At 38.3% G+C, this 26632-nt stretch overlaps 1 protein-coding gene across 1 annotated transcript in view; it reads left to right on the top strand.

Annotated features, from left to right (window-relative positions):
• The first annotated feature begins 65 nt into the window (after nt 1–65).
• PRPF39 (pre-mRNA processing factor 39) overlaps nt 66–26632 on the top strand; it is a 33228-nt gene continuing 6661 nt past the window's right edge. Inside the window, exons 1-7 of the mRNA XM_011947072.1 lie at nt 66–216; nt 12433–12775; nt 13238–13363; nt 14020–14138; nt 20228–20395; nt 25120–25285; nt 26091–26198. Coding sequence (XP_011802462.1) covers nt 12452–12775; nt 13238–13363; nt 14020–14138; nt 20228–20395; nt 25120–25285; nt 26091–26198 — 1011 coding nt within the window. The 5' untranslated portion in view covers nt 66–216; nt 12433–12451. The remainder of the gene's footprint in view (nt 217–12432; nt 12776–13237; nt 13364–14019; nt 14139–20227; nt 20396–25119; nt 25286–26090; nt 26199–26632) is intronic.

Genomic DNA, 26632 nt, shown 5'->3' with positions numbered 1-26632 from the left:
CAGGATCCCTGGGAGGGCCAGGCCTGCGCGCTGCGAACCCACGTGACTTTTTCGCCTCCCGAGACACCGACGCATGCGCGTCGTGCGCTCGACCAGGCGGCCGTGGAGCGGGTGGCGGCTGCTGTGGTGGCTGTGGGGACGGAGGCGGTGAAGTGCCATCTTCGGCTAGATCGTCACAGGCTTCGGCTCATGGCATCGAGTAGCATCTATTATAAGGTCTGCTGGGGCGGGTTCCTTGAAATTAGCTGGGGGCGGAGGGTGGTACTTGGGACTGAAAAGGGGCTACCCGGTTTCAGGCCGCGCTGTGGCCGCGGCCTCCCTCTCCCGCCCTGTTTGAGGCCTGGCTCGGACTCAGCGGCCAGTTGTCCATTCCTTTCTCCTTCCCACCTGTTGGGTGGAGCGGTGCAAGGTATTTTTTTCTTAGACCAAACGTTTCACTTGAGGGGTGCGTTAGGTAGGGTGAGGAAGTGTGGGCCTCCTTCGCCTGGATTTAGGAAGATATTTGCGGGTAATTCTAAAGCTCTTGCTTCCCCCGGAGCTGGAACACAGCTGGGATGGCTGGAAGTGGAAGGAGCACATTCGCAGCCGCCAGAGGATTGGGAAGATAATATACGTTCTATTACTAATGCATGTGAGCGCCTTGTAGGGCACGTTCTGCCTTCTAACTACATAAGCAACCCTTTAGCGACCCTAAGTCACAGCACCCAAAGCTTTTGGCAGGATATTTTAGAACAGAAAAAACAGACATCAGAGATCCTGGTAGAAGTTTTTCAGGGAATCTGCTTAAGAATATTTAACTTTGGTAATCAGAGACCGCCACTGGTGTTTTTCTCCAAAATCACATCTTTAAGTTAATTAACACTTGAAGTTAATAAATAATACTGCTCAGTGTATTAGTGATGATGCCATAATACCATGTAAATTTATGCCGATTCAAATATTATTTTTTTCGTTTGATATTCATATGGCCTGTTTGAGGACTTCAGATTATTTAGCAACTGATTTAATCTGTTCAGAAATAAACTTTGCTACAGCTGGAAAGCGTGAGGCCTGAGAAATCAGATTTCGGACAGGGAAGTATGAAACTCATGTTGGAACTTAAGTGTTTGAGGCTCTATGGGAGCTTGAATGGAGTGAAAAGAACAAGCGTTTACTGTCAGGTTTTCCTCCTCCTTCTAGATTTATAACCTCATTCTAGAGTTGCAAAAGTTGGAACTTTCCACTGTTCACTGTCTAGCAGGGATAAAGTGATGGAAAGGAGTTCTGTTAAAGAAGACTACTACTTAGATTGTGAACTCTGAAGTAGGGGTTGAGCATAGATGGCTAATAGGTGTTTATGAGTCACTATTTTTTTAAAGTCTCAATATTTTGCGTATCTTATAATTGAATAAGAAGGAAGATGTTTAAAAGTCAAATGATAAAAATTGTATGTGCTGTTTTCGTGGTATGTTTTAACAAATCTTCATGGAAGATAGGACTTAAAAAAAATTTAAAAATAGCCAAAAGAGGAAGAAAGTAGTATAGTTCCAGGCAAATGGTACGTTTTCCAAAAAGCCGAAGATGATGTAGACATTTATGTAAATGCATGTACAAAGTCTAGTTTCTAGAACACAGTGTTTAATATGTAGAGACCTTAAAAAGTCAGCCTATGATTACTTAGCCCCTAAAAACAGCTGCCAAAACCAGTGGTTATGATACTCTCTTTTCTTCTTACATCCCACATCTCCAGATTGCCTTATTTGTGGATGAGAGTTGTGTATTGCAAAGCTACTTGTTTTGCTCTACCCAAAACTCCTTTCAGTCTTTAGTGATGACTTCAGATTTTTATGTATTGCTCTGTTTATGAAAAAGAATAGTCAATTATATAATGTTTAAGTACCTCTACAGGAATAAGAAGCATACAGAGAATAAAAAAAATAAGGTATTAGGTCAAAAGACGGCGTTTCACTCTTGTTGCCCAAGCTGGAGCACAATGGCATGATCGGCTCACTGCAACCTCCGCCTCCCGGGTTCAGGTGATTCTCCTGCCTCAGCCTGTGATTACAGATGCGTGCCACCATGCCCGTTTAATTTTTTATATTTTTAGTAGAAATGGGGTTTCACCATGTTAGCCAGGCTGGTCTCGAACTCCTGACTTCAGGTGATCCGCCTGCCTCGGCCTCCCAAAGTGCTGGGATTACAGGCGTGAGCCACCATGCTCGGCCCAAATGTCCCATTTTTAATTAAGTGTTGGTAATTGAAGTCATCCTCCAAAAGGCCTTTTAAATTTTAAGATTGCATAATTGTCACTGAAATATTTAATGTATGTCATAACTATACTAAAAGTGAAAGGTATGATAAATGTATTTTTTATATATTGCATATTCTCTTTATATTATGTTTCATTTTATGCTCGTGTCCTTTGTGCTTATCATATGATTTTATAATAAAGTGTAAAAATAATAATAAATATATAATAATATAATAAAGTGAAAAGGAATCGACTGATTTGGTGAGTTGAAAAAGGGAGGACTTTTATTAGTCTGGGGGAACAGCTTGTGTCAAGGCTCAGAAAGGAAGAATCTAAGGGGCTCTGGAAATGGCAATGAGGAGGAGTATTGTAAGATTAATAGTTTTGGAAAGTTAAGTTGGGACTGGATCATTCAGAGATACTGTGCTGTTACACAGCAAGTATTATTTTAGGTTCTGGGGGACAGCAGTGAACAAAACTGACAAGGCCTTGTTGTCACTGAATTTAATTTTCCTTTTACTCCTGTTGAGCTGTGATCAGGGAATTTAATATTCTAGTAATATTAGTTTGCAGTAGTGCAGCAGTGTTTCTCAATTTTTTTTTTTTCCTGCAGCCCACAATAAGATGTATGTGGACATCACTAACTCGATAAACAGTTCAATTGTGTGTGCTTCGACATTATGCCCTTAAGGTGTGCATGCACTCTGGCATATATATTTTTCTACGTTTACAAAATGAGAAGCTGGTTTGAAGCAATCTGCAGTTTGAAAAACATTGATCCAGAGGGGAGAAAATAAATACTTAAATTATAACGCTAGTAGTATGAATGGAAAGAAGAGGATGGTTAATTTTTTTAAGATGTATTATCCCATTCTGTCACCCAGGTTGAAGTGCATGGTCAGCTCACTGCAACCTCCACCTCCCAGGGCTCAGGTGATCCTCCTGCCTCAGCTTCCCAAGTTGCTGGGACTACAGGCGTGTGCCACCACATCCAGCTAGTTTTTAAATTTTTTTGTAGAGACGGCATTTCCCTGTGTTGCCCAGACTGGTCTCGAACTCCTGGACTCAAGCAGTCCTCTCACCTCGACTTCCCAAAGTGCTGGGATTACAGGTGTGTGCCACTGCACACATGGCCTAGAGTGTGTTATTATTTTTGATTGACAGATCATAATTGTATACATTGTGGGGTAGGGGATCGTTCATTTTTATACCAAGGTATGTTTGATTATTTTGTGAATGAGGCTTACAGAGGTTAAGTAATTGGCTCAGAGTTCCCTAATGAGTAGCCAGAAGTCTGTTCTTTTTTTGGAGACGGAGTCTGGCTCTGTCGCCCATGCTGGAGTGCAGTGGCCAGATCTCAGCTCACTGCAAGCTCCACCTCCTGAGCTTATGCCATTCTCCTGCCTCAGCCTCCCGAGTAGCTGGGACTACAGGCGCCTGCCATGTCGCCCGGCTAGTTTTTTGTATTATTATTATTTTTTTTAGTGGAGATGGGGTTTCACCGTGTTAGCCAGGATGGTCTCGATCTCCTGCTCGTGATCCACCCATCTCGGCCTCCCAAAGTGCTGGGATTACAGGCTTGAGCCACCGCGCCCGGCCCAGAAGTCTGTTCTTTTGGCCTCTAAAGCCCAAGCACTTACCACTTCCCATTTGGTCATGAAAGCAATATACTGGGTTTTAGTATGTGTGACTGAAGACTAATGTTACTTGTTTATTGTTCAATGAATTGAGTGTATACTAGGCCTCCAGGTGTACTGTATCCCTGTGTATTGGTAGATCAGGTCCTTACTGTCAAGAAATGTCTAATCTGGTAGAGAACATACACATTGAACAAGTATCACAAACGTGTTATGTGCTATGGAGAAAAAGAATGCTGTTGGGGCATGATTGGGGGCAACCTAACTTATTTGGGAGATGTGAGAACACTTTTCAGGAAGTGATGTTAAACTTTGCCCACTGTGATTTTGGCATTTCTTAGACAATTTTGGATTAATTATGAAAACAACTACTCTCTGAGCAATTGTTTAAAAAAAAAATTAAAAAGCAAACTTTGCCCAGAGGATTAGGCTTTAGTTAGTTTGAAGGCACTGAGTCAGAGTGTGGTGTCGGGTAAAGGGATGAAGAGGCATTTGGGTAGAAGAAACTGCATATACTAAGGTTCCTAAGCTGAAAGGAGCGGAATTGGAAGAAACGGAAAGCAAAACTCAACAGAAATAGAATGTCTGAGCTGTACAAGTTAGTAGAGAAGAGGCAAGAGTTTTGGTGTAAGGATGAGGTTGAATCTTGGCTCTATTTCTTATGATTCGTATACATTTAGACAAGTTATTTAACCTTAATGCATTTTGGTTTTGTCATCCTTAAAAAGGAAAGTAGGACTTAACAAAATATTTGCTCAATAAATAGCATCTCTTATTATCATTAATAACTAGTAATTGAAGTTATAGCAGTGCAGATGACATGCTTTCATTGATTCTTCAGAAATAATGAGTGTCTGTGTGTGCCAGTCAACTCAGTATTCAATAGTTGAATTACACATGTATGTGTATTACATTTAAAGTGTCATAAAACAATATGCTTTTACTATGCAAAGCACTGTGCTAAATTTTTTTTCTATTCTATTTTCCATCTGAAGAAAGGTTCAAGAAACTGGTGTGAAGCAATCTACAGTTTGAAAATTACTGATACAGTGGAGAAATGATGATTACTTAGCCCCTTATTAGAGATATGATATGCAAATATTTTCTCCCATTCTGTAGGTTGCCTTTTCAATCCACTGATTGTGTCCTTTGATGCATAAAAGCTTTTACATTTGATGTAGCCCTATTTGTCTGTTTTTGCTTTTGTTTGCCTGTGCTTTTGGCATTATCCAAGAGTTCACTGCCATATCCAGTATCATTAAGCTTTTCCCTCCGTTTACTTCTAGGAGTTTTATAGTTTTAGGTTTTACATTTAGGTCTTTACTCCATTTTAAGTTAATTTTTACGTGTGGTATAAGACGAGGGTCCGACTTCATTCTTCTGCACTTGGATATCCAGTTTTCCAAGCACCATTTGAAGAGACAATCCCTTCCTCATTGAGCAGTCTTAGCACTTTGTTGAGAGGCATTTGACAAGGGAGTTTATTTATGGGTTCTCTATTCCACTGGTCTATTTGGCTGTTTTTATGTCAGTATCACACTTGATTTCTTTCTTTCTTTTTTTTGAGGCAGGGTCTGGCTCTGTCACCCAGGCTGGAGTGCAGTGGCACAGTCACGACTCACTGCAGCCTTGACTCCCCAGGCTTAAGCAATCCTCCCATTTCAGCCTCCGGCTAATTTTTGAATTTTTTGTAGAGAATGTTTTTTTTGCCATATTGCCCAGGCTGGTCTGGAACTCATGGGTAATCTACCTGCTTGGCCTCCCAAAGTGCTGAGATTACAGACAGGAGCCACTACACCTGGTCCATTTTATTTATTTATTTTGATAGCTATTCTGTACCCTTTCCCATTTTATGTTGCTAGTTGAAAGTTACTGGTTGTTTTTAAGAATAAACTGGTAATAACTGACATGTAAATAATATGTTGGAGTAACTCATTAAAAAATAACTTTAGTATATTCTTTTGGCTCTGTGATTTATGAAGTAATCATCAAAATGATCTCTATAAGCATAAGATTAATGTTCTTAAATCTTTTTACAACACTGATTGCAGGGTGTGGAGTAATTGACAGGCTGTGAAGATGCAGGGGTGTGGTAAATTTGCTGATTCCAGAAGAAACCCTTATGTCTCACTAAAGTATGAAATTAGGGTAGCTAGTTAATGACTCAGAAGGTATCAGCCTACAGTCTTTTTTGTATTTTGTTTTTAAACTGAATTCTGAAATATAAAACCAAAAATTGGTGACTAATTTGCATTTGGAAAATTAATCTTCAAACGTATCTTTTTCTTTAAAGGAAGGGGGAAAAAGAGCAAAATAAATTTACAAGTTACTTTGCCTTTTCCTAGAGTCTGAAGTGATTAAACTTGGAAAAGTTGATGACATTAATCATTCATTCAACTAGAAGGGAACTTATTTTTTCTGATAGTCTTATACTTTGGATTCTCTTTTATTATGCATTGGCTAGATTTGCTTTTTGTGTAATTTCTTCTCAAATTCTTGTGTCCGTAATATGGCTCCATGCTACTTACTCTGCTTTTACTCTTCTACTTCTCAATACCAACCTCTTCATTCTGGTCATTCTGTCTCTTATCTTTTCAGTCATCATTTCTACCTTGTCTGCTGTCTAGGAGAGGTGTTTAATGGGTTGTTCCACATTCTAGAATAGTTTGCCATTCTTTTTCTATTATTCCATGATTTTTCAAAGTTAATTATATTTCACGGAGGTTTTCGTCTATAGATTGCTATTGTTTTCAAATGTTTTTTTTCTAATCTTTCACTTTGTTTCATTTGAGAGTTTATCCCCAAATTGTGTGTGTGTGTGTGTGTGTGTGTGTGTTGTGTGTTAGCTCTTTCTCTACCTGGTTAATAGACCTTAGTGAATAAGGGCCTTATCTTACACTTATACGTCGCTACAAGGAATGTAATATAGTGCTGGAAATCCATCAGGCATTGACATTTTTTTGAGATGGAGTTTCACTCTGTGGCCCAGGCTGGAGTACGTGGCGTGATCTCAGCTCATTGCAAGCTCCTCCTCCCGGGGTCACGCCATTCTCCTGCCTCAGCCTTCTGAGTTGCTGGGACTACAGGCACCTGCCACCACACCTGGCTAATTTTTTGTATTTTTAGTAGAGACAGGGTTTCACTGTGTTAGCCAGGATGGTCTCGATTTCCTGACCTCATGATCCGCCTGCCTCGGCCTCCCAACGTGCTGGGATTACAGGCGTGAGCCACTGTGCCCAGCCAGGCATTGAAATTTTATTGTCTCCTTTGCCCATCCCCACATGTCCCATTTTTTCCTTTCATATTTTTGTGTATTCCCTAGATTTACCTGATTATGGCTGATTCTTTCAATGGCATTCAGATTCAGAAGGTCTTTTAACATTTAAAATTTATTATTTCTTAGGAAAAAAAATAGTTTCATACTGTTTTGGTCTTTCTTTTTATTTTTTCCTTGTTTTTAATAGAATCTTGCTCTGTCTCCCAGGCTGGAGTACAGTGGTGTGATTGTAGCTCACTGCAGCCTTGAACTACTAGGCGATCAAGTGATTCTCCCACCCCAGTCTCCTCAGTAGCTAGGATTATAAGCACACACCACTGCACCAGCTGATTTTTACATTTTTTTGTAGTGATGGAATCTCACTTTGTGTGGAGAAAAGAAAGAGAGATCAGCCTGTTATTGTGTCTATATAGAAAGAAGTAGACATAAGAGACTCCATTTTCTGTATTTGAGATGCTGTTAATCTGTGACCCTACCCCCAACCTTGTCCTTGCAAGAGACATATGCTGTGGTGACTCAAGGTTTAATGGATTTTGGGCTGTGCAGGATGTGTCTTTGTTAAACAAGTGCCTGAAGGCAGCTTGCTGGTTAAAAATCCTGCCCGTCCCTGGGCAATGGAACATCTCCCTGTGAGACCCGATTGCTCTGTTTACTGAGATGGGAGAAAACCGCCTTATGGCATAAGATGGGACTTGCTGGTGAGACTTGCTGGCGCAATGCTGCTAAGAGGTTTATGGAGATGTTTGCATATGCATATCAAGGCGCAGCATTTTCCTTTGAACTTACCCAAGTCACAGAGATCTTTACCCATATGTCTTACTGCTAATTTTCTCCCTTCGATGATCCTATTGTCCTGCTACTCCCTTATCTTTAAATGGTAAAGATAATTATCAATAAATACTAAGGGAACTCAGAGACCTGTGCCGCCATGGGTCCTCTGTATGCTGAGCGCTGGTCCCCTGGGCCCACTTTTTCTTTCTCTGTACTTTGTCTCTGTGTCTCATTTCTTTTCTCAAGTCTCTCGTTCCACCTAACGAGAAACACCCACAGGTGTGGAGGGGCAGGCCACCCCTTCAACTTTGTTGCCCAGGCTGGTCTGGAACATCTGGCTTCAAGCGATCCACCCACCTTGGCTTCCCAGAGTGTTGGGATTATAGGCGTGAGCCACCTTGCCTGGCCATGCTACATTTTGAAATGATGGAAATGTTTTAAAATCTGGGTTTTGTATCTGTGTGACAATTTTAAAGAGTCACACATAGACACATGTCCCCAAATGTAAAACTAACATGACAAACTCATAATAATATTTTACAATGTATTTTGCAAAGATCTGACTTTCCTAGTTTATGAAGAACGTATACAAACCAGTAAGAAAAAAATTAGTAATGAACAGAAAATATGGACAAAAGATGTGAAAAGCCATTTATGAAAAAAAAAGAAAAATTTTACTTCACTCCTAGTTAAGGAAATGAAAATCAAAGTGAGGTGCTACTTTGTTAAAAAAATTAGATGAGCAAATGATACCTATTGTTGACGGGGATATAAAGCAGTGGACAGTCTCCTGCACTGTTGATGGCTTAATCGGTTAGGAATTCATTTTGTCTCAAAGTAATAGAAAATTTGTATATTGATAGTAGTTTAAACAAATAGGAATTTGTTTCCTCACACAATAGGAAGGTGGCATTTTGTTAGCAGCTTGATGATGTCACACTGGTATTTCTTAATATTCTTGGCCAATCCCTTATAGACTACTTCATAGACATGAATTGTTTCAGGTATAGTCAAATCCAAGATAAGAATAAATTGGTAGAAGAAAGAACCATGCTAGTTGTGATTGTCCCTTTTTATCAAAAAAAGCAGAAGCTTTCTCAGAGCTCTGCAGCAGATGTTCTTTTCAGTTTTATGGTCACTTACATGAGATTAAGTATATTGCTGCTTTGAATGAAATCAGTCTTTTATTAGTAAGGAAATTACTAAAATAGTGAGAAGGGATATTCGGTAGGTGACTAAAAGTGTCTGCCAGATTAGTGCAACTTTTCCAGAGAGAAATTGTCAGCATCGGCCGTGTGTGGTGACTGACGCCTGTAATCCCAGCGCTTTGGGAGGTGGAGGCAGGTGGATCATGAGGTCAGGAGATCAAGACCATCCTGGCCAACATGGTGAAACCTCGTCTCTCCTAAAAATACAAAAATTAGCTGGGCATGGTGGTGCGCGCCTGTAGTCACAGCTACTCAGGAGGCTGAGACAGGAGAATTGCTTGAATTTGGGAGACGGGGGCTGCAGTGAGCTGAGGTCACGCCACTGCACTCTAGCCTGGGTGACAGCGAGACTCTGTCTCAAAACAAAACAAAACAAAAGTCATTAGCTCTTTCCAAATTTAATATTATTTTTCGATCCAAAAGTTACACTCTTCAGAGTTTACCCACAAATAAGTTTCTATTTTTCTGAATCATTTAGAGAACTTGGTAAAGTATAACTTTCTTGGCCCTTCCCTAGACCTCAGATTCATTGTAGTCAGTAAGCAATCTATATGAGTTTTAAACAGCTTACTGGTTGACTTGTGTGGAGCCAGATTTGCAAATTTCAGCGTAGACGGTAGTGAAACCCAGATTTTTAAAGTATGGTAGTCATAAAATTGTAAAAAAAAAAAAAAAAAAACAAAAAACATGTATCCAGTCATTATATAGTTGACTTTTTTAAAAAAAATAACAAAAAACTTCTCCCCCCATTCAGTTAAGTAATTGCAGATACGCAAAAAGAATAAAGGGCACATCTCTCTTTTGTATGGAGAACAACTGTTAACACCAACTCTCAGTTTTGTTGTATTTTATTTTATTTGGTGTAAATCCTTACAAATCTGTGAGTGTATGTGTGTATGTATATATATGTATTTTAAAAATATATAATGGATATTTTTCTGTATCAATACAGATATACATATTTCCCTTTTAATTCTTATTGTTCCATTATATGAGTGTATGATTTATGGTTTTTTTTTTTTTGAGACGGAATCTCACTGTATCGCCCAGGCTGGAGTGCAGCGGCATGATCTTGGCTCACTGCAACCTCCGCCTCCCGGGTTCCAGCGATACTCCTGCGTCAGCCTCCTGAGTACCTGGAAGTACAGGCGCGTGCCACCACACCCTGATAATTTTTTGTATTTTTTAGTAGAGATGGGGTTTCACCATGTTGGACAGGCTGGTCTCGAACTCCTGACCTCAGGTGGTCCTCCCGCCTCGGCCTCCCAAAGTGCTGGGATTATGGTCATGAGCCATTGTGCCTGGCCGAGTATACCATTTATTAAAGCAGTTTTTTTCTTTTTTTCTTTTGAGATGGAGTTTCGCTCTTGTTACCCAGGCTGGAGTGCAATGGTGCGATCTCGGCTCACTGTACCCTCCTCCTCCCAGGTTCAAGAGATTCTCCTGCCTCAGTCTCCTGAGTAGCTGGGATTACAGGCGTGCACCACCATGCCCAGCTAATTTTGTATTTTTAGTACAGACGGGGTTTCTCCATGTTAGTCAGGCTGGTCTCGAACTCCCGACCTCAGGTGATCCACCCTCCTCGGCCTCCCAAAGTGTTGGGATTACAGGTGTGAGCCTCCATGCATGGCCAAAGCAATCTTTTTCTTAATATACCCTCCATTTTTGCTATACGACAGTGCTGGTAATGAATGCCCTTAAACAGATATGTTTTTTTCTGATTATTTCCTTAATATAAAATATGTACAATTGCTATTTGGTACACTCATTATTTTGATTTATGTCTTTATTAGTAAAGATACAATTCTTTTATATGTTTATTGGTCATTTGCATTTCTTCATTTGCATTATTGTCTTTAAAGTTTTAATCATCTTTTAAATTACTATTAATATATAAGCAGTAGTACATTCTAAGTATATTTTAAGAGTAAGTCAGTTTTATGGTCAGCTTAATTTTGAGAATAATTCCTCATTTAAAAAAATGGACATGCCCTATAATTTAATGATTTGGTTTCCATTCAGGCTATTAGTGGAAGAGATTAAGGTGATTATGAAAATATAATGTGGTACTACCTTAAAGGGGTAATTCCCTGTTACCTTATAGCCTTAAAAATTAGATGACATAATTTTAGATATGTTGTGCAGTTATTATCCAGACTGTAAGCCTTTCTCACATATGTTTTTTAGAGTTAGGGCCGTGCTCCGTTGTCCAGGCTGGAGTACTGTAACAGGGTCAGTGCTTACAGCCGCCTTGAACTCCTGGGTTCAAGTGATCCTCCTGATTCAGTGTCTCCCGAGTAGCTGGGACTACAGCTGTGTGCCACCATGCCTGGCCCCTTAAATGTGTTTTAAGTAACATTTATTCACTTTAAAAATTACTTTTTAATTTTTTAAAACCATAATTTGTTTTTTTTTTTGTTTGTTTTTTTTTTTTTGAGACAGAGTCTCGCTCTGCCGTCTGCCGCCCAGGCTGGAGTACAGTGGCCCGGTCTCAGCTCACTGCAAGCTCCGCCTCCTGGGTTTACGCCATTCTCCTGCCTCAGCCTCCCAAGCAGCTGGGACTACAGGCGCCCGCCATGTCGCCCGGCTAGTTTTTTGTATTTTTTAGTAGAGACGGGGTTTCACCATGTTAGCCAGGATGGTCTCGATCTCCTGACCTCGTGATCCGCCCGTCTCGGCCTCCCAAAGTGCTGGGATTACAGGCTTGAGCCACCGCACCCGGCCTAAAACCATAATTTGTATCTTCTATAATAAATTTGAAACCTAGCTGTCAGGATTTATAATTCATAAGTAGATAGATATATTTAAGCAATATGAATTTATCTTTTCTAAAACTGTATCCTGAGCCAAGTAATGAGCTTCCTTTTGAAATGTTTATACCCATGACCAGAATTTTTGTCAGTTTTACTTTTAGCCTCCAGAACAGTTATTAAAGATATGCCGTTTTCCAGTGATTCATAGCAAGGTAACATTCAGGCACCGAATCAGATTCTTACCTAAATCTGAAACATTGAATTTTAAATAGTATTTCTTTGTTAGGTAGCAGCCAACTTACTTGTTTTATGAATGAGGTAACAAATCTATAGTTATTTGGTTTTTATTCAGATACCAACAACAAAATGGCAGTTTTGTGAAGAATTTGTAATTTTATTTATAATATAAAAACTAATGAACCTTCTGATTCTGACTTGTAGGGGATTAAGAATCACATTTCTTTAATAGCTAAATTAGGGCTTTTTAAAAGGTGTTGTTGAGACCAAATAATTTTATTGGCAGTTGGAAGATATTTCTCTTTTTGTGTTTCCACAGATCATTTACTGAAGACAATATGCAAAATTCTCACATGGATGAATACAGAAATTCTAGTAATGGCAGCACAGGCAATAGTTCAGAGGTAGTGGTAGAACATCCTACTGATTTCAGCACTGAGATTATGAATGTTACAGAAATGGAACAGTCACCTGATGACTCTCCCAATGTGAATGCATCTACAGAAGAAAGTGAAATGGCAAGTGCTGTGGACCTTCCAGTAACGCTGACAGAAACAGAAGCAAATTTCCCTCCAGAATATGAAAAATTTTGGAAAACTGTGGAAAATAATCCTCAGGATTTTACAGGCTGGGTATATTTGCTTCAATATGTAGAACAGGAGGTTAGTAACTATTAAAATGGTATCAGAAGGGACAAATTAGTCAAGTCATGTTAATTTATAATGAAACAGTAGAGCTTATTTATGATTAAAATCAACTCATAATTTTCAAATGAAGTTGAATAACATTAGGTAGATACATTTTTAGCTTTGAAAATGGCTTATAGCTTTTGTATGTTGTAGAGAGTAGCTTAATATTTTGTAATAATTGAGATGTAAGTGTGTGTGTAAAACTGCTGAAATAAAATGTTGACAAAATTAGTTCCTTCTGTTTCAGTTGCATTTAGAAGAAAAAAAGTCAAGGAATAAAAGAAGGGCTGCTCCATCGGCAGAGCAGCCTGCATATGGAGTTTTTAAGCCTGCCATTTATTATTATTATTTTAGATAATAACGTTTGAAAGGAATAATAAAAATTTTTTTGATAGAAATTTCCACGATATTTAAATACTGTTTCATTTTTATCAGAATCACTTGATGGCTGCCAGGAAAGCATTTGACAGATTTTTCATACACTATCCATATTGCTATGGTTACTGGAAAAAGTACGCGGACCTTGAAAAGCGGCACGACAACATTAAACCATCAGATGAGGTGCGTACATCACTGAATAAACTTATCTCCAATAGGTACTGTAAGCCAATTAATAACAAAACAAAGAATTTTTTTTTTTTTTTTTTGGCTGGCAGTACCTACCATTTGTGGTCAAACAATTTTTATAGGGTATTTATTTGCATTTGTCACTCTTGTGGCATTTGTAGCTAATATTTTCTCTCTTTGTTGGCAGGTGCGTTAAACCTCTACAGTTTGTCAAGCTTTGCAGTGCAAGCCTCTGTATTACACTGCAGCTTAACAAGTAGGGCAGGGCTTTTCTCTCACTTACATTTATTTCTCATTTTCCAAACAATATAGTTGGTTTGCTAGTCACATTTGCTACGTCTTATTGCATTTTTGGTCAGACGCTGTCATTGATGCTCTAATGGGTCTGTGCCCTATGGTCTGTAACCCAAAGCCTGCCCACACAACCCGGTCAGAATGCAGGGACTGCTGCGCTTTGAAGATCAAGACTCTGCACGTGGGGATCAGAACATTGCCATGTTCTATCCAACCTCCACCCAAATGGTAATGGTAGATTATTTAAACAAAATTCCAGTAATTAGTATTTCTAAGGTTCACCGGATAACACAGTGTTGCCTCTCTGTTAAGAAATAATTAAATATTTGAAGTACAGTTTGCTGTTTTCTTCTTAGGTTTATCGGCGGGGGCTTCAGGCAATACCTCTTAGTGTTGACCTTTGGATACATTATATAAACTTCTTAAAAGAAACATTGGACCCTGGTGATCCTGAGACAAACAATACAATAAGAGGGTATGTGGAACATTGATACTGAAATGTATTTTATGATATAAATAATTATTCTCATGTTGATAATAGAGCTCATGAAAGCTAAGCTGGAAGTTTAACTTCTATTCCATTGTTAAAAAAAGATACATAAATAATAAACTTATGCTTTATGATTTGAAAATGCAGATAATAAAGCCTTCCTACATTCCATACCCCTTATGTCCCCAGTTCCACTCCTCATGGTTAATAGCTTGGTGTGTGTGCTTTCAGATGTATGTATAAGTACATATTTGTGCGTATGTTTTCATATTGGTCTTTGACTTTTTTTTTTTGTTTTGTTTTTTGGAGACGGAGTCTAGCTCTGTCGCCCAGGCTGGAGTGCAGTGGCACGATCTCGGCTCACTGCAAGCTCCGCCTCCCGGGTTTACACCATTCTCCTGCCTCAGCCTCCCGAGTAGCTGGGACTACAGACGCCCGCCATCTCGCCCGGCTAGTTTTTTGTATTTTTTTTTTAGTAGAGACGGGGTTTCACCGTGTAGCTCAGGATGGTCTCGATCTCCTGACCTCGTGATCCACCCGTCTCGGCCTCCCAAAGTGCTGGGATTACAGGCTTGAGCCACCGCGCCCGGCCGACTTTTTTTTTTAAACAGTGTTTGAGAATCTCTTCCTGCCATATTTTTTAACTATTACAAAAAGTATTTTATAATACTTTATAAAAAGTAACTTATAAGCCAGAGTACTCTACTGTATTTCACCAAATCCTTATGTATAGGAAATAATCAGTGCTACAGTGAACATCTCTATACAAGTCAGTATTTTTGTAGAATGCACTAGAAATGGAACTTCTGTTAAAGGGAACACACAGCTAAGTTTTATCACATGTTCCTTCAAAAATGGTATCAATTCTAAACTCCCACAGTGTATGAAAATAATCATTTTCCCACAGCTGTGCCACATTTTTTGTTTGTTTTACCTCCAGTGACATCTCTGTTTTAATTTGTGTATATCTTGATTGCTCATCCTGGTTTACCATCTTCTCATATGCTTGTATAAGCCATTTCTTAAATTACCTGTTGATATCGTTTGCTCAGTTTTCTATTACATTATCTTTTTCTTGATTACAGTAGTTTGTTAATGTATTTGTTTTTGGTTTTCAAAAAAAGCATGTGCATATTGCTTAAGAAGTTAGCTAATGTTAAACTGCTCGTAACAAAAAGTACCCCCTCCACCTCCCTTCAAATATTTTAGCTCTTTCTTCTAGTATTTTCCACCACGTGTATAACAGTAAATCTATGTTGCTTTCTTTCTTTCTCTGTTAGTTGTAGACATTATGTATCTGTTACGGTAAATGAGAATTTTAACCCACTTACACTTTGTTTTCCCATTCCTTTCCAATATAGCTACAGGATAGGTTTCAATAATCAGCTTCAGTGTTTTTTTTTAATCATTGTAAATCCATAAATAAGGGTGGGCACAGTGGCTTATACCTGTAATCCCAGCACTTTGGGAGGCTGAGGTGGGAGGAGTGCTTGAGCCTAGGAGGTTGAGGCCGCAGTGAGCTGTGATTGCACCACTGTACCGTAGCCTGAGTGACAGAGTGAGACCTTGTCTCAAAAATAAACATTAGCTGGGCGTGGTGACGCATGCCTGTAGTTCCAGCTACTCGGGAGGCTGAGGCAAGAGAATATCTTGAACCCGGGAGGCGGAGATTGCAGTGAGCCAAGATCGTGCTACTGCACTCCAGCCTGGGTGACAGAGCAAGACTCCGTCTCAGAAAAAAAAAAAAAGATAAAAAACCTGTAAATATTTTTCATCATACTGCCCTTTCATTTTTATAACCTTTTTGGTTTTTAATTTCTCCTCCTCTGCCCCTCATTTTTCCCATTTGTCTAATTTTCTTTGAACATTTAAGGTTTTTTCATATTCTCCAGCAGCTTTGTAGAAGGCTTTAAGTATAGCTTTCTATATAATCAGACCTGTTAAAAAATGTGTAAGTCCCATTTTTTTCTTCTCCTTTGAGCTGTCTCTCCTGGAAACCTTTCTACTATAATCTGGACTGGTCTTCTAGTTCTGCTGTACAAGAGTTGTCTTGGGATTTTCGTATCATTATGGTTCTAGGAGATGTCTTCACTTCTATGAGAGTTTATTATTAGATCTCACTCTTTCTTGATTTTATGTCCAGCTTTTAGAAGAATGTGTTCTGTAACTTCTTGTTAAAGGATACTTGGATGAAAAAATAATTTTAAGGTTTGATAAGCTATAGAATTTGGAGTTGAAAGTGATTTTCTCGGTAGAGCTTTGAAGGCATTATTTATTCCTTTATAGCTTCTGCTGTTGCTTTTGAGAAGTCCAAAACCATTCTTCTAGAATAGATTCTCTTTCTGTAACATGTTTTTCCTCCGTGGAAGCTGTTAGGATGTTCTCTTTGAGTCTGATGTAAATGCAGTTTTATAAAAATGAGCTTTGATATGGATTTTCTTTTTCTTATTGTGATTATTGGGTGATTGGGTGAGTCTTCAATCTGAGATTCTAATGTCCTTCTATTCTTAGAAATGTTATTATGATGGATATTCTTATTTTGACAATTTCCTTGCCTCGATTTTCTCTGTTGTTTTTAATAGTTGGATATTGGACCGCCTCTTTTAATTACTGAGTTTTTCTTTTCTTCTTCCTATTTTTTATATCTTACACTGTCTGGCTTTTTGAGGTATTTCCTTGACTCTTGTATTGGATTTTTAACATCTTCCATTAGATTCTTTTTTTTTTGAGACAGAATCTCTGTCTCCCAGGCTGGAGTGCAGTGGCGTAATTTTGGCTCACAGCAAGCTCCACCTCCTGGGTTCACGCCATTCTCCTGCCTCAGCCTCGTGAGTAGCTGGGACTACAGGCACCTACCACCACGCCCGGCTAATTTTTTGTACTTTTAGTGGAGATGGGGTTTCACTGTGTTAGCCAGGATGATCTCAATCTTCTGACCTCATGATCCGCCCGTCTTGGCCTCCCAAAGTGCTGGGATTACAGGTGTGAGCCACTGCGCCCGGCTCAGATTCTTAATATCCAAGAATCTTTCTTGTTCTCTGAGTGTTCCTTTTTTTATACTCTCCAGTTCTTGTTTCATGGCTGCATATCTTTTTGTTTTCTTTGACGATACTAAGGATAGTTGAGGTTTTCCTCTGTTCCCAGGACTGTTTCCTCTGAAATTTTTCTGTTTACTCATTTTCGTCTCTGAGATACCTGATCTCTGGATTTTTGTTCCTATTAGAGATTAGATATTAACAAGCTGTATGAGCCAGGCACAGTGGATCACTTGAGGTCAGGAGTTCGAGACCACCCTGGCCAACATGGTGAAACCCTGTCTCTACTTAAAATATAAAAAAAATTAGCTGGGTATTGTGGCAGGAGTCTGTAATCCCAACTTCTCAGGAGGCTGTGGTAGGAGAATTGCTTAAACCTGGAAGGTGGAGGTTGCAGTTAGCTGAGATCGTGACATTGCACTACAACCTGGGTGACAGAGTGAGACCCTGTCTCAAAAAAAAAAAAAATATATGGATGCACTGTGTGTTTTGTTTGGGACATTGTCAGTTGGCCTATGGGGTTTCACAGTAGCGTAATCATGTGGCCACTCTTTTTTGCTGGTGGATTCCCAGTGATAGTAACCTTATATCTTATTCCTGAGCCAAGCAGTTTCTTTAGAGAAGGGTAATTTTATTTACCTGGGGAATGGAAAGCTAGCTTCTGAAGTCCCTATAGCTGGGCGGGAAAGTTGAAGATTTCTCACCATTCATTAAGTATACCTTCTTCTAAACGTTCTCTCTTTATTTCATTACCTTCTTGTCTTCTTCCCCTTTTCTCTATACTTTTTTCAGTGTCTGGTTATTTTTCTGAATCTTTTGGGGTTCTGTAGGGACAGTAACATCTATTTTATTCTTTAGGAAACCTTACACCAAATATGCACATGCATGCATACACAGACACACATACACACATGCTCTTCAATTGTTTATGTTAAACATTTCCTCCAATGTTGGTATGTCTTTAACTTTTTTTATGGTGTCTTTTATCATATGGAGTTTTATTTTTCCTTAATGTGCTTCTGTTTTAGTTCTTACTGGTTTCTGAGTTTTGTGCCTGTTTTGCCAAAAACATATAAATCCTGTATTTTGTTCTAACTTTTCTGTAGTTTTTCGCTTATTCATTTATCTGACTTTAATTTCTATCTGTCATGAGATAGAGATTTTTATTTTATATTTTCCTATTATATATCATACACCAAATATTCACATACATTGATCTCTTTTTGTTTTCTTGGCTCTGTACTGTTCATCCGTTTTTCTGTTACCGGGCCAGTGCCAAACTTGTAATTACTGTAGCTTCCTAGTTTCTTATATTATCTTTCAGGAAAATGCCTGCTGCATTATCTTTTTACAAAGTCATTTTGCATTTTTGTATACTAGATGAATAGTGGAATTTTATTTTTTCTTGTTCCACTCAATATTTTTTAGTGCTTTATTGAAATTGTGTTAAAATTGTGGGTTAACTTAGGGAGTGTAGTTTTATACTTTTAAAAAATTTCTCTTGATTTTAATATACTTATCTTAAAAGTATGTATCTAAAAGCTTTATCTCATTAGAGTATTAAATCTAGTGATTAAAATTGCTTGCAGAAATCTCTTGACATGACTAGGTATTTTAAAATACTTTGTAACAACCTTTTTTTTTCCCCCTTGGAGACAGAGTCTTGCTCTGTCATCCAGGCCAGAGTGCGGTGGTGAGTGGTGCAATTTCAGCTCACTGTCACCTCCGCCTCCCAGGTTCAAGTGATTCTCATGCCTCAGACTCCTGAGTAGCTCGGGTTACAGATGTGTACCACAATGCCCAACTAATTTTTGTATTTTTAGCAGAGATGGGGTTTTGCTGTGTTGGTAAGGCTAGTCTCAAACTCCTGGCCTCATTTGTTGGGATTATAGGCGTGAGCCATTTTGCCCAGCCTGTGATAAATTTTAATGATAGAATTTTAGAATTGAGAGGGGCTTTTGAGAGGTTTAAAGTATATGTATACCTTTTTTTTTTGAAACAGTGTTGCACTCTGTCACCTGGTCTGGAGTGCAGTGGCGCAATCTCGGCTCACTGCAACCTCTGCCTGCCGGCTTCAAGCAATTCAGCAATTCTCCTGCCTCAGCCTCCCAAGTAGCTGGGGCTACAGGCATGTGCCACCAAGCCTGGCTCATTTTTTGTATTTTAGTAGACACGGGGTTTCACCGTGCCGGCCAGGCTGGTCTCAAACTCCTGACCTTGTGATCTACCTGCCTCGACCTCCGAAAGTGCTGGGATTACAGGCGTGAGCCACCGTGCCTGGCCTTTGTATACTTATCTTACAAGGCAGCCAGATTCCTTGTTGGAGAGTTATTTTTGCTTGAAAATACTCTTTTTTTTTTTTTTTTTTGAGACGGGGTCTGTGTTGCCCAGTCTGGAGTACAATGGCACGATCTCGGCTCACTGCAACCTCCACCTCCCAGGTTCAAACGATTCTCCTGCCTCAGCTTCCCAAATAGCTGGGATTACAGGCACCTGCCATCATGTCTAGCTAATTTTTGTGTTTTTGAAGAGATAGGATTTCACCATGTTGGCCAGGCTGGTCTTGAACTCCTGACCTCAGGTGATCCTCCCTCCTTGGCCTCCCAAAGTGCTGCTATTACAGGCAGGAGCCACCACGCCTGGTGAAAATATTCTTAAATTGAGATAAAATTTGCCTCTCTTTAACTTCCTACTTGTTTTAATTTTGTCTTCTGTCATAAATGAATCTATACAACAGACATTTCAGATTTAACAAATACTTAAATGTCTACTCTTACCTATTTGCAATGTGTACAATTTTGTATTTAATTTTCTATATGATAAAATTACATAAAGTACATTTAACTGTTCCCTTTGTTTTCTCACTCTTTTTAAGCAGCTCTTGTATGCTTTCTGTTATTCTGTCTACCCTTTAATCCCTACTTGCATAGGAAACAGTTGAATATAATTTTTGAAGTTAGCATTATTTTCTAAATTTAGAAATATTTTATAAGTGATTTTGTCTTGGAAAGATAACTTAAGAGTAATTTAATTTTTCAGAACTTTTGAGCATGCTGTTCTAGCTGCAGGAACAGATTTCCGTTCTGACAGACTGTGGGAAATGTATATAAACTGGGAAAATGAGCAGGGAAACCTGAGAGAAGTTACAGCTATATATGATCGTATTCTTGGTATTCCAACACAGCTGTATAGTCATCATTTTCAGAGGTAGGTGGGAAATTCTGATCATTGAAACATCTTTGATTACTCAGATAGTTAGTTGATAATATTAAGTATTCTAATTCTCTTGAAATGTTATGTAAGCTTTTATTACGTGGAAAGAGGAATAAATTTTGTTGCTAATCACAACCTACATGCTTGCTTTTGACATTTTTTTCATATGCATTATGAAATGTTTAGAAATTTTACTGTTTTTAGATAGAAGTGTCTCCTTATTCATTTTAATAGATAAGGAAACACAGAAATTCTGTCTTCTCTAAGGTAGTTCAGAGTAGTGAAGGAATGAGAAAATAGTAAGTTTAGTTATTTATTTGTGGCATTAAATTGACACAGTGCCTGGCACATGATAGATGCTTATTTTTTTTAAACTTAATGATTTGCTAAATATACATTCTTGTGATTGCTATAACACCTTATATCCAAAACAGTGAAGGATGCATTTTGTATAGTAAGTAGTATCTATTTTCAAACAATCAGGTATCATTCTATTTTAATTTTCTACCATGATTTTTCTGTTATGATTGGTATCCTTTTACTTTAATGATTACTGTTAACTAATTCTGTGTGTCATTATTTTTGTGTTCTGCTTTCTGCTTTATTCAGAGTTATCACATCAATAAGGATCCAGAAAGTCTTTCTGAACAAGTATGAGGATTGTGTCTTTGCTTTTTTAAAATTGACATGTTTTCTATTTTTTGTTATAATTTTTATGAGCAGTCTTGAATAAACTTAGGTACTTTTTAAGTGAGTGATTTTCTAAATTTTTCTTTACTACCAAAAGTAGAAGGCTTTTATGAAGCATTTGTAAAGTACTAAGGAACAGTTTGCTAGAGGTAGAATTTATACAGACTCAGGTTAGAAATAGGAAGCATATAGATAGGAACATACTTTCTGCTTTCGATGAAACAGAGGAAGTAGGCAGGTTTCTAAGATATAATGACCAGGGAAGACACTTGCTGAAAGGCGTTAACACAAGCAAGAATTGGCATATGGAAATGCTTGGTAAATAGTTACCGAACACATAAGTACAAAAGTACTTAAATTACCTGATGGGCCAAAGAGAGTGTCTTTTCACAGACTAGTTCTTCTGTGATTTAAAGTATAGGAAAAATCTGTGACTACAAGACTTTACTGATGATGAGAAAAAATATGTGTAGGAAACACACATAACATTTTCTATATCCCAGACACTCTGCTGAGTGCGTTATGATTCACTTAATCCTCCCAATAACCCAGTGAGGCAAGGACTATTGTTCCCATTTTATGAAAGGGGTGACACAGAGAGATTAGAATATTTATCTAAGGCCACAGAGTTTGTAAGTGATTGGAAGCTACTTGGAACCTAGACAGTATGGCCCTAAAGTTTTTGATATGTTATCCTACAAGTCCTTTTTTATTTCTAAATAATTATCCCACCAGGCTTTTATTCATTTATTTTTCTTTAAGTCATCAGTTACCCTAGGCTTTTAAAAATGCGTATATACTTATAATAGATATTAGTGGGATTATATTACACATACTGATCTATAATCTGCTGTTTTTCACTTAATGCATTTAGAACCACTTTCCTTATCAGTTATAGTGAACTCACAAGTAGTCTTTATGCAGTTCTTACAGTTTATATAAAGTTAACTAATTCACATGACTTTGAATTACTTTGAGAACCACTGAATTTTTTTTTTTCCCGTAACACATGCCTCTTTCTTAAAGTCATTTATTTAGCATTTGCTATGTACCTGTTGATAGGCTAAGTTGTAGGAATGAAGGCCCGAAGAAGCTATGTGTAAATACATGCCTGTGAGTTGGTCAGAAGGATAGAGGAGGAGGCGTGTGTTAAAAAACATATTCTAAGTGCTATACAGTAATAATGGAAATATTTTATTGTGCCTGTGCATTAGGCTTGTATATGGGATGTACCCTGCACATTATCTCTGAGATAATGTCTAATTTAAAACCTTCTTTAGCATGAGGACTTTGTGATCTGGTCTAATATCCAGGTCCAATCCCTTAGTAGTTCCTGAGCTCTAAACACACCTAAGTCTGATAACTTCCAAAAGGCCAGTGCTGTTTTATATCTTTATGACTGTAATACCTTTTCCTCTTTCCACTTGTCTAGTGGACTTATATTCCTTGAGACCACACAGTTTTGTATCTTCTCTGTGAAATTTTCTCTGGTTCACCTATATTGAGATATCTAGTCTGTCATTTGTGCCACCACTTTACCTACATTTGTTTACATTTGTATCAGCACCAGTAACACTGCTTTGAATTTATGTCTCCTATATCCTCAACATGCCTCTCAGTTTCTGAGGCATAATTCTTTGTATCTCTAATACCTAAGAATAGACCTCAGTATATATGAGACACTCAGCCAGTCTTTACTGAATAAATGTTAGCTTTATAATACAAAAAACTGCTGAAAAAATACTGCTTAATATTATGCACACTTTGTCACTGTTTTAAAGAAGTTGCTACATGATGTAGCAATCAAGTCATTTTAGATTTATGTACTGCATTTAGTTATTTTAAAGTTTTACCTTATTTTAAGTTTTTTAATTCATACGTTGACAGTTTTGAGTTTTAATATTCATCTGTAATTAAATCTGTTTTTTCATACTACATATTTGAGAGTTACTTCCTCATTTTTAATTTTTTAACATGAGGCAATCTATGTTAATTTTTTTCCTCCTGGTGCTGAAATGGGCTGTTAGCCTCTGTAACCATTGACTTTGCAAAATTTAAATTAGATTCCAATGTTATTTATATACTTTTTTTTTTTTTTTTGAGATGGAATCTCGCTCTGTTACCCAGGCTGGATTGCAGTGGTGCATTCTTGGCTCACTGTAGCCTCCGCCTCCCAGGTTCAAGTGATTCTCCTGCCTTAGCCTCCCAAGTAGCTGGGATTACAGGTGCCCACCCTGAAACCTGGCTAATTTTTGTATTTTTAGTACAGACGGATTTCACCGTGTTTGCCAGTCTGGTCTTGAACTCCAGACCTCAGGTGATCTGCCCACCTCAGCCTCCCAAAGTGCTGAGATTACAGGCGTGAGCAGGTGCTTGGGAGGCTGAGGCAGATGGATCACCTGAGGTCAGGAGTTAAAGAACAGGCTGACCAACAAGGTGAAACCCTGTCTCTACTAAAAATACAAAGATTAGCTGGCCGTGGTGGTGCACAACTGTAATCCCAGCTTCTTGGGAGGCTGAGGCAGGAGAATTGCCTGAACCTGGGAGGTGGAGCTTGCAGTGAGCCAAGATGTCACCATTGCACTCCACCCTGGGCAACAGAGCGGGACTCCATCTCACACACACACACAAAAAGAAAGAAATGCTGAGGGTATTCAGATGAAGATCCCATGCTTGCTTTAAGATATTTCGGCCGGGCGCGGTGGCTCAAGCCTGTAATCCCAGCACTTTGGGAGGCCGAGACGGGCGGATCACGAGGTCAGGAGATCGAGACCATCCTGGCCTACACGGTGAAACCCCGTCTCTACTAAAAAAATACGAAAAACTAGCCGGGCGAGATGGCGGGCGCCTGTAGTCCCAGCTACTCGGGAGGCTGAGGCAGGAGAATGGCGTAAACCCGGGAGGCGGAGCTTGCAGTGAGCCGAGATTGCGCCACTGCACTCCAGCCTGGGCGTCAGAGCGAGACTCTGTCTCAAAAAAAAAAAGATATTTCATATTTGAGGTTCCAAAGATATGTTCAAATTGTGATGGTGTAGATATTTTAGCTCCTCAACCCGGTGTTTTTGATTAAAATTTGTATGTATATAAATTATTGCATGTTTTTATAAAATAGTGAAATGATTTTTTTTTCAAAAATCTTTTTATAGATTAGCTTAAAACTAATCTATATTTCTTTGTGCAGAGTATTGGCAGTTGGATATGCTAATCTGATTAGGAGAAAGGTTTGGACTTGTGTTATAGTTTTGAGAGTCACCATGGTATACTTATTTCAAGCTGTATCAGTGAGATTGGCCAGAAGTATGTATTAATAAAAATAGATAAGAACCAACTGGAGAGGGGAATTCTTGGGAATAGTAGCATTTAGGGCAGGTAGGAAGGGGAACAGGACATAGAGCAGCAGTCAGAGGCTTAGAGGACCATACTACAAAACAAGTGTCCATTTAATTTTATATATGAGGTAATTGATAACCTTAATTGGGCAGTTTCGTTGGATTTTTGCATACTCACGTAGATTGAGGAGTATTTGGGAGGTGGGAAGGAAATGGTGTATTTGTTGATTATTTACAAGTGATCATTTAGAATTTAAATGTGGATTACAATATTTAATTTTACTGTAACTTTTGTGTCTTCGTAGTAAAATAGATTCTATGACACACAAATAATAGGTATTAATCATCTTATTTTATAGTTGAGGAAACTAAGATTTAGAGAAAGGAAAAACTTCCCTTAAGTCGGATAACCAGTAACAGACAGAACTGAGGTTTCAGTTTATGCCTGTCCATGCCTTCTCCATTCTACTGTAAAGGAAGGAAGAAATAGAAGATGTCTATAGACTGTTTTATCATATGGTAGTGTTTTATGATATATGGTAGGATTTTAATATAGAAAAGAAGGAGAAAAGTTATGATATTTTGGTTTCTTTCTTTAAATCAAATCCTTTGAAAGAGTAGTATGTAGTAGGAATCTCAATATGAGATCTAAAATTATGATTCAAATATAGAGTATATATTTTTATTGTCTTCCTTTAGATTTAAAGAACATGTACAGAATAACTTGCCTAGAGATCTTTTAACTGGTGAACAGTTTATTCAGTTGCGAAGGGAGTTAGCTTCTGTAAATGGACATAGTGGTGATGATGGTCCCCCTGGTGATGATCTACCATCGGGAATTGAAGACATAACTGATCCTGCAAAGGTAACCAGTCTTATTCTAAAGTTCGTCAGTGGCCAGGTGTGGTGGCTTATGCCTGTAATCCCAGCACTTTGGGAGGCCAAGTTAGGCGAATCACCTGGGGTCCAGAGTTTGAGACCAGTCTAGGCAACATGGTGAAACCCCGTCTATACTAAACATACAAAAATTAGCCAGGTGTGGTAGTACATGACTGTAGTCCCATCTACTTGGGAGGCTGAGGTGGGAAGATTGCTTGAACCTGAGAGGTAGAGGTTGCAGTGAGCTGAAATGGCACCACTGCACTCCAGCCTGGGCCATAGAGCAAGACTCCATCTCGGGAAAAAAAAAAGGTCTTTAGTGCAGAAGAAACTGGACCTGTTACCCCTTGACTGCATGAGTAGCACAGTGATCACTTATATTGCCGGCCATTTACCCAGTGACTTGTAGCTTGTTTGAAGTTAATTTCTGTTTAAGGCAAGTGGAGATTCAGTAGCTTGTATGTATAGATTTAAGGTAGAGAATCTATTTTACTACGAGACACCCCAAGATAAACTTAGCTTAGAAGGAATATTTTGCCTAGGTTGTGAATCTGCTATCCCAAATGTAAGAAAAAAAAAAAAAAAGAAATGTATGAAAGTGGTTAATTAGGAAGTTGTGTGATAAATTTTAGTGTTGTTAATTGGATTTTGCACATAATTGCCAACAGTTAAAAATCTACCACTATTCTAAGACTAAAATATCTGTGAATAATACTTTTAAATGTAAGCAGTGATATTGAAAATGTTCAGTGTACTTTGTGAGATTTATTTTTTCCCTTTTTCTTCCCAAGTTAATTACAGAAATAGAAAACATGAGACATAGAATCATTGAGATTCATCAAGAAATGTTTAATTATAATGAGCATGAAGTTAGTAAAAGGTGGACATTTGAAGAAGGTGTAAGTGTTTTTTCTAATAGTCTTTAAAATACGAAGTAGGAATAATTTATTTTTCTTTCAATTTTGATAGTACTATCTCTGTTGTAACTTTATTTTTGCATATTTAAGCATAACTTCAGATGTTCGTCTCATTTATTATAATCATTATCAGTTTGTCCATTTTCCCTAATCAGTTTTAGAATGTTTGAATTCAGATTTACTTGAATTGCAAGATATCTGCTTAATCCGAACAATTTTATTCTAATTATTCAATTTTTAAAAGTCAACTTCATGGGGTTATACTTTACATACATTATAATTCACCCATTTTAGGTTTATACTAAAATGAGGTAATTTCCCACAGTTTTAATTCTTTGTTTTTTTTTTTTTCTGACTGCTTTACTGAGATAATTCACATGCCATATAATTCACCCATTTAAAGTGTACAGTTCAGT

This window comes from Colobus angolensis, unplaced genomic scaffold, assembly GCF_000951035.1.
Source record: "Colobus angolensis palliatus isolate OR3802 unplaced genomic scaffold, Cang.pa_1.0 Scaffold258, whole genome shotgun sequence".
NCBI lineage: Eukaryota > Metazoa > Chordata > Mammalia > Primates > Cercopithecidae > Colobus > Colobus angolensis.
This window is presented reverse-complemented; position numbering and strand designations above follow the sequence as displayed.